At 39.8% G+C, this 8,789-nt stretch overlaps 1 protein-coding gene across 2 annotated transcripts; it reads right to left on the bottom strand.

Moving 5' to 3' along the window:
* Positions 1-3,066: 3,066 nt before the first annotated feature.
* linc.pou2af1 (lnc RNA pou2af1) lies at positions 3,067-7,509 on the bottom strand. 2 transcript variants are annotated; one of them, XM_084147840.1, is made up of 5 exons: positions 7,234-7,509; positions 6,616-6,716; positions 5,247-5,298; positions 4,407-4,636; positions 3,067-4,230 (listed from the first exon to the last, which is right to left on the bottom strand). In XM_084147840.1, exons 2-5 carry the CDS (start codon positions 6,616-6,618, stop codon positions 3,907-3,909), a joined length of 609 nt encoding a protein of 202 aa, XP_084003966.1. In that variant the 5' UTR covers positions 6,619-6,716; positions 7,234-7,509; the 3' UTR covers positions 3,067-3,906. The 2 variants fall into 2 exon arrangements, with proteins under 2 accessions (XP_084003966.1, XP_084003965.1); XM_084147839.1 differs by lacking the exons at positions 6,616-6,716; positions 7,234-7,509 and adding an exon at positions 5,453-5,515.
* Positions 7,510-8,789: the final 1,280 nt, after the last annotated feature.

Here is an 8,789-nt window from a genome sequence, read left to right as displayed (position 1 = left end):
GCGACCGGGAGACCCATGAGTGCACAATTGACCCAGCGTCGTCCAGGGTAGGGGAGGGAATTGCCGGCAGGGTTGTGGGTTCGATTCCCACGGGGGGCCAGCATGAAAACAATAAAAATAATGTATGCACTCACTAACTGTAAGTCGCTCTGCATAAGAGTGTCTGCTAAATGACTAAAATTTAAATGTTGAGTGGTGCCCCAAGAGGAATATTACTCCTTCATCATAATTACATCCCACTTACCGGTCACTTTGTTAAGACACAAGGGTTTGCACCTTAATTTCCCACATTCAGCAATCAATTATTGCAGCTGTTTGAAATTACAGGTACTGCAAGGGCAATTACTGTCAAATACACTGTTACAGTTAACCCTGCTACAGGCCAATACTAAAACAATCACTCTCAATGGCAACAGTATGTATGTTCCAATCATGATCCCTATCAAAAAGGGAACCTTAATATATTTTGTGCACCATAATATAGTGTTTTTTATTAGTTTTACTATGTGGCTGACAGCTAATACATTTTAAAGGTACAGATCACCCAAATTACTAAATTGCATTATGGTTTCCATACCCTGTAAGCAGTCTTTGGACAAGGAGAGACAGCAATCCATGCTTTGGTTTGGTTAACCTGAATGCAGTTGGTGACTGTCCAAAAACATTTGAGTCAATATCCCTCAAATTAGCATGTTTTAAATGTCATGCTCAAATCTTCCCAACGTGTATGTGTAGCTCAATTAATTTAGTTTAGGATGATTTGTAACATATACATTTTGAATGAAGAAGTTTTCTTTGGAAATGAGCACTGGCTATGATGACACAGGCTCTATAAACAAACAGCACTCCCAGAGAATAAATAATCTCTTCGCTTCCCATAAATGCCAACTGTTTTAAACAATAGCCTAACCATACTGTGTGTTTGGCACGGTTAATAGATAAATTATATAAAAATAAAGGCTCAATAGCAGTGTTCTGTCATATTGTCTTTAGAGTGGGTGGCTCATGAGTCTTGGCAGGTGAAAGTGCAGGTTGATCTGGGCAGATCAGGATTAACAAGGTGTAACAGGGGATTTCCACAGAGGACTGTTAATCAGGCACTTGGCATGAGAGTAGTGGGACTTTTGAACCCTGAACACACACAAGCATTTATTTGACTTAGACACATTCCTTTTCACCTGAGTGAGTGCTGACTCTCAGTGCATCGGGACAGGATAAAACCCCATAAAAAAAAATTTAAAAAAATATTGAGAAATTGTATGGAACTAATGGTGTGGTACTTGGTAATTGTTTCATTATCCATTTCATTGTGTCTTTATGTTGCAAATCCAGACTGTCCAGACAAAAGAAGAAGGAAAACATTATGCTCTGAATGAAAGATGTGTAAAAAGTGAGCTGTAAGAAGGAGGCAAGGAGCAAATATAATCAAAGATACATATAAATCAGGTACATAATACAGCAGAACTGATAATATAAATGGAGGGTGGTTCCTTATCCCAAAGGGCTCAATATCCCCAATATCATTCTAATGCATTGAGTTCATCCAGCCCATAGAGACCTAGCTAAATAGAAAAGACTGAGAGACCAGACAGACTAATTTCTAAGTAGGATTAAGGTAGGGAATTCAATATGTAAATGTGTAATTTGGCTGAACTACCTTTTATGTTAGTGGGACCACTTTCAGTTGCTTATGAATGATTTGTGAAGCATTCATAGGCCTTATAAAGGGTTTATGAAAGGGGAACACACTTCAGGGCTTGAGACAGTTAGATGATCTGAACGTGATGGGCGATGAGGTTGGGGTTCTATATGAGGGATGATGCCTGCTTTGTTTTGAAAAGCTACACCGTGTTCTTGGGGAGCTACCTTTTCATACAATTAACATCCTTTGTTTGTACCTAAAACCCTGCCTCCCCTCCACTCCCACCAATGCCAGAACCCAAAACAGTACCAAACCACCTTGTCACATTTGTCAATTAAGGTACAAGACAACTAATTTAGGCCATTGCGCACCACAGCTAACTTTCCAATTGGCTGGTATAGAAACTCAGGAACCTATGAGCCATCAGTAAGAGTTTTACCAGGGTTCAAATAGTATGTATTTTCTTTCATATACTGTACTTTGAGTGTTTGATTGAGCCTGCCTGGAGTGTGAGATGGGTGAGTTTGTACTTTTGGGACTGTTCCATTGGTTCAGTTGTGCCAGGCAAGCTCAATCAAGCACAGCTAACATATCTGAAAGAATAAACAAATGCTATTTGAACCCAGGTCTGCAGAGGACAGCAGTTATAACATCAGGGCCCAATATTTAATTGGAGCTCATAGCCCCTATAGATTCCTTTAATTTCATATGAAGTTCAGCATCATCTGGAGGTCAGGAGAAAGGGCCATACTTGAAGGCCTCTTTCAACTATTGTACTCTCCTTGTGTCCAGTGTTTGCAATTGCATCCCTCCTCCTCCCCTTCTCCACCTTCAGTCTAGTATCTCATAGGTTATTCAGAGGATCTACTGATGACACGACAAACACTAGCGTTACCTGCAGCCCCTGGCTTCCTCATTATTAACTCATTATTAACTAATGAGAGCACACCCAGACATGCTTCAGCTCAGCTTGTATAAAAAGAGAAAAAGGTGCTCAACTGAGGATTTAGAAATCCAATGAGAAACATCTTACCCCAGAACCCTTCACAAGATCACTATCCCAGAAAACTGGTTGGTTCATGAGTTGGATGTCATAAGAGGTCAAGGACCACAGCAGGTATGTGCTGCATTATGCCTGCAGCCTGCATACATGAGAAGGTTTGGATTTTGGATGTGAGCCTATGCTACAATAATCATGGCTGCTGCTGCTGATCTAACATAATATTTATAATAGAAGACAGGAGAGTGATAGTAAACTTCTGGGGGGAAATGTACATTAATAAATTCTGACCCTAACATCCTACTTCTGATTTGTGCACGCAATTGGCAGCCACTGGATTATGCTTTCCATTATGCAAAACTCGTGCGCATTTGTTAAGCCCCCTTTGACCTGTTGTGTGTAATAAAAACATGAAATCTTTATTCAAGTTGTTATTTATTTTATTGATTAATCTTTTTGGTGATATGTAACGATATGTTGATTTTGGACAGGCATGCCTACTTCTAGCCCTGCTCAACCCTGCTTTATCTCGGCCTCAGAGGAGATACGGATCCCGAGGCAGAGGAGGGTGCGCTCGGAGGGTAGAGTGGAGACAGGCGTCTCTTGAGTTGGATGTGAACTGATGTAACGTGGACTTGCGTCTGCCTCCATAGAATACAAATTTTCACGTAAAGAACGGTCAATATTAACCTTATTGTTGTGTGTTTTTCTTCTGTTTTGTAATGACAAGCGCTATAAATATTAATTATATATCATTATCGCTAGTCTATTGTCATTTATCTTTCAATCTAGTTAATGTGGTGGCAGGTGTAGTGGTTTTTGGACATGTTTATTTGGGTCCAACAAGGGGCTGGTCTTAGCAGTAAATATGATTCAATAACTTGAAAATGATTGATCTATTTAAGTTTATGTTTCTAACTAAGCTTATGTGTGCAAATGAACAGGGAAACTAAATATTGAGTTGAAGGGGATGATGCTGCTAATTTCCTTTGGGTAGGCTTTTCAATTAATTGACAAAATTATACTGTCTTGTAAAAAGAAGGATGACATCATTAGATTTGTTTTGATATATATCTCAATCACAGTCGATAACTAACTAGATAGCGCCAAGGCCATACATATCCAGCAAACACTCCGAAATGCAAAGCAGGCCTACATCTCAAAACAAGTGCCACAAGTGTCAACGTTTGACATCGAGTTACAGACATTGTTTTGACTATACATTCTACTGTATTTACACAGAAAACAAAGACCGAATGGATCTTCAAAGGTAGCACATCTCTGAACTTGACAATTCCCGCCTGAAATAGCTGTCCTCCACAGGCGAGGCGTGTACACAGTCTGTTGTGCCATAAGTTACGTATTCTGGAGTGGAGCTGCTTTCCTGGGTACCCGACCAATGGGACAGGCAGTAGCAGTGCTGGAGGTTGCAGTGCTGGTAGTGGTAGTGCTCTGGAACAAACCCATAACTCGAGTCCATCCTCTCCGGAGAGTTGTAACACGACGAAGAGTAAGACTCCTGTGGCGAATAATTATTGTAGTCGACCGGACTTGGCATATTTAGAGAACCTGATGGTGAGCTGGGAGCCTGAAAAACAATCCAGAGATGTGCATTAATATTGTTGTACAGTATAACCAAACCATGTTCTATTCCGAGCCAACTCTCTGGACGAACAAACAGCCTGAGCTTTGTCAAATATTTCAGCTGACGGCGCGAAATTGCAAAGACAGGCGATTGCCCAAGCGAATTTGAATAAAGTATACCATGCCATTGACGTAATAGTCCATATTCGGGGAGTGATTTTCTTGGGACCAAAGTTTTGTTGAGGTAGCGGGATGGAGAATACCACTGCTGTAGGTCTCGTTGAGCATCATCATGCTTATCAATTGTTGATTATTGAAGCTCTCCATCTGGACGTTGCTGTCTGGAAAGGCCCGCGGATGAAAGCTGCCGTTGGAATTCATATCTTCAGGGAAATAATCAAAATAATGGCCTATAGGAATGAACGAGAAGGATTAGTGAGAGGGTGCACACATAAACACATGCAGGGGCCATTTAAAAAAGTGAATACTCCAGAAGTGATGTCACGGCACCACCAGCCAACAGCTAAAAAAACACATTTGAATGCAAGTTTATAAAAAGGTATATATGTTCCAACTATTCTCCTGTGGTCGTTGATTCTCCATGTAAGTGTCAATTTAGATATTTTACCTGACCGAATCTGATGTGCAATTCAGACGCTCCGACAATATTTTATAATAGGCTTATGTGGTGGAATTGACAGCTATTTAGCTATTTGCATGTATGATGCATAATGCATTGCCTTTTGTCTTCTTGATCGAAGCTTGTTTATTTGATTATGGTTTACTGCAACGCCCCACTGGACATTTAAAAAAGCATTTTACTGTACTTTACTGTAGGCTACATGTACTTTCGTTAGCAGGTTTGGATACAGTCAAAAGCATTACTTTTTTACTATAGAACATTTATTCATGACTTTCCATGGTGATGCTTTACCATACAATGATTTTGCGATCAAGATAATGTCAGACAATGGAATGCTGTATAGAAATACTGATTTATATGGACATATTTGAACTTACCTGGCAAGGAGGAGGAGTCGCAAACATCCTGACTCGCCAAGCTCTGGGATTTCTATTCATTTTGGAAAAGAAAAAAGAAAGGGATAAAGAGTGAAAACATAAGTCCCCCTTGATTTGCAACGGTTCGATTTTTTGGCTGGTTCTTTTTCATACCCGGAAAATGACGCATTTGCGATGCATCACCTAACAAGTAGCCTACCACCCACTGTATAGCACAATAATGGCATTTGCCGATTTGTTTCTTCTCTTCTTTTCGGAGGGTTGATTGTGTGTGTGTGTGTGTGCGCTCATGCGTGTGTGAGAGAGAGAGAGAGAGAGAGAGAGAGAGAGAGAGAGAGAGAGAGAGAGAGAGAGAGAGAGAGAGAGAGAGAGAGAGAGAGAGAGAGAGAGAGAGAGAGAGAGAGAAAACAGGCTATGTGCACACTGCCCACAAAATGAGGTGGAAACTAAGCTGCACTTCCTAACCTCCTGCCAAATGTATGACCATATTAGAGACACATATTTCCCTCAGATTACAGCGATCCACAAAGAATTCGAAAACAAACCCAATTTTGATAAACTCCCTTATCTACTGGGTGAAAAACCACAGTGTGCCATCACAGCTGCAAGATTTGTGACCTGTTGCCACAAGAAAAGGGCTACCAGTGAAGAACAAACACCATTGTAAATACAACCCATATTTATGTTTATTTATTTTCCCATTTGTACTTTAACTATTTGCACATTGTTACAACACTGTATATATACATAATATGACATTTGAAATGTCTTTATTCTTTTGAAACTTCTGAGTGTAATGTTTACTGTTAATATTTATTGTTTATTTCACTTTTGTTTACTATCTACTTCACTTGCTTTGGCAATGTTAACACACGTTTCCCATGCCAATAAAGCCCTTAAATTGAAATTGAATTGAATTGAGAGAGAGAGAGAGAGAGAGAGAGAGAGAGAGAGAGAGAGAGAGAGAGATCCAATAACTATTAGCCTACAGTATGTATTTTCAATTAAGGGAGTGGCTCCAATAATCAGCGTAATGTCCCACTGTTACTGCTAAACGATTATCAATTGATAGGCTACTAGAGAGTAGACCTGATTGTCAATCATTAATGAGACATGCAACTTCGTGTTTGGGGTAAGGTTGGTGGCTGTTGCCGGAATTGAGGAAGTTACTGCAATGGGGATTTCATGGAGAGAGCAACACCTCCAACTATGCTGAGACTGTGTGTGTGTGTGTGTGTGTGTGTGTGTGTGTGTGTTTGTGTGTGCGCACGCGTGTGTGTGTTTGTGTGTGTGCACGCCTGCATGCGTGCGTGCGTACGTCCTTGCGCGCCAGACAGGGCGAGACAAGAGAGAGTGAGGTGGTAATTACCATTCTAACAGTTTGAATTGCTGTCTGGAGAGCTCTCTGCTGCTGCAGCAACTCTTTAACCGTTGTCTTCACCCGCACGCCCTGGTACACCTTTGGCTTATCTGTCGTAAGAGAAAAACATGGTATCGATGATTACTGTAAACAAACTTGAATGGTCCCAACCCTGCCACTATCGAGCACTTTCACTGCCTGCTGCATACTTTCACGCAACAATTTAGTTAGGCCTACTTAATCATTAAAAAACATTGAAATATTATTAAAAACACATTTCAATATCACTATAAGATAAGGGATGTAGCTCAGTTGATAGAGCATGGCGTTTGCAACGCCAGGGTTGTGGGTTTGATTCCCACGGGGGGCCAGTATAAAAAAAATATGTATTCACTAACTGTAAGTCGCTCTGGATAAGAGTGTCTGCTAAATGACTAAAATGTAAATGTAAATGTTTGTATCAGGGTATTTAATGTAATGTATTACACCTAGACTTATTTGTGAATTTCGTACGAATTATACAATATAATATGAACAAACAACTGTCCTTACGCATCGCTCAAATGTTGCCCAAGTTATTGTATCAAAGTTGCCCATGCGAAAGGCAGAAATGTATTATTGACCTACCTAGGTCTGTAGTCTCTTCCCTGTAGACTACCTTTGCGAGAACCTCGCACAGCAGAGACCGGGTTTCGAATTTCACAGTCAATACAGTCGGCTTTCCTTCACACTCATTTCAAGCACAAAGGAAAGCTGTGCTAAAATGCTATTATGAGTGTAACTTTTCGAGTTTATTTAGATAATATATTTATTTTAATTCCATACATAGGCCTAAAACACAAGTTAAGCGTTGCGAACCATGAAAGGGGCTGATAGTAGCATATTCCGTGAAGGTAGGGAAGTGAAGTTAGGCTACAGGTAAAGCGGGCAAACAGCGGCCTCGTAAGAGTCAATAACAAAGAAACCAAAGGACTCAACACATCCGGTGAAAATTGAAGATTTCGCTTGAGAAATTCGTCCGATTATAAAAGTAAGTTACTTTTACGCACCATACTTAGCCTACATATCGTTGGTAGGCTATGGGATAACAATATGAGCTTTAGCCTACCCGAGGGTAAAATAAAAGTTGTTTTGATGATAATATGATTCCCGTTAGCCTATCGAAGTCCCACGCCTGACAATTACGCAGTAAAACTATTCCGTTTTCTGTAAAACTCATCCATCGAAGCAGGACTAGATTTTAAATTAAATTGCAGACTAATTTACGCTATCAAAACATAGCCTACTGTAAATTATCGGGTAATTGAACTGTAATAGGCCGATAGGTTAGAGCCGTTGCCTATACACACTCTTAACACATGTTTAGTGTTTTAGTGCAGTAGCATAGCTTTTGGATTTTTATGCTAAAATGAACAGTACTCATATATGTACGTCTTCGATTGTATGTCATGGCTTTAGTTCTAAATATAAGGGGGTATAACGTTCTACTCCAATGACTAAAGTCATTACAGAAACGACGCCACACAATGGTAGAACTCATTAAGGCAGTCAGAGACAATCTCAGGAGTGGAACGTTGGCGGTAAAGGTGATTATATAATAGCAGCTGCCTCCGCAGAATCTAAAGAGGTGTGCTTGGCTATTCAAACCCATCCTTTTAAATATTCATATACTGAAATGTCAGATCATGATTTGTCTTAAATGTGGCAAATAGTAAAGCTACCCAAAAGACACATCCCACAGATTACTGCTTCAAATTACCATTTGTAAATTTACATATTACAGTGTAATTACAATGACTACAATTACAGTTGAATCGACAAGAATAATGCAAATAAAATCGCGTTTGAGTTTAGTTATCCTCACGCCCTAACGTGGACGAAGTGGCCAAAAGTAGTGACGTTTAAGAAATAAGGAAAACACTATTTTATAACGTTGTTCGATTCAATAGAAAAATATTGTAAAAGAAAATAGCATACATCATGCAGGTAATAGGCATGGCATTAATCCACATTAGTTAAAACACGAGTTGCATACTTTATCTCTAAGGTTTTCATAGAACCTTGCAGTTCCCATAGAAGCTGAAACAGCATGTTGTGCAATGTCAATTCTTTCCAATCGTTTTGTTCTAACATTTATATTTTTTCTTTCTTTTTTTCAGGAAGAATGTAAAAGAGAACCATGA

Source organism: Coregonus lavaretus (assembly GCF_964263955.1).
Source record: "Coregonus lavaretus genome assembly, chromosome: 30".
Lineage (NCBI taxonomy): Eukaryota > Metazoa > Chordata > Actinopteri > Salmoniformes > Salmonidae > Coregonus > Coregonus lavaretus.
The sequence above is the reverse complement of the archived record's forward strand: the minus strand, read 5'-3'. Positions and strand labels throughout refer to the sequence as shown.

What these genes read in the sequence shown, in the direction of transcription:
- linc.pou2af1 (XM_084147839.1), bottom strand. Translation starts at nt 5,473, where the DNA reads ATGCCATTATTGTGCTATACA. An exon ending in TGCCATTATTGTGCTATACA is followed by an intron (nt 5,299 to 5,452) that starts GTGGGTGGTAGG and finishes CAAAATGAATAG; the next exon opens with AAATCCCAGAGCTTGGCGAG. An exon ending in ACTATTACGTCAATGGCATG is followed by an intron (nt 4,231 to 4,406) that starts GTATACTTTATT and finishes ATTGTTTTTCAG; the next exon opens with GCTCCCAGCTCACCATCAGG.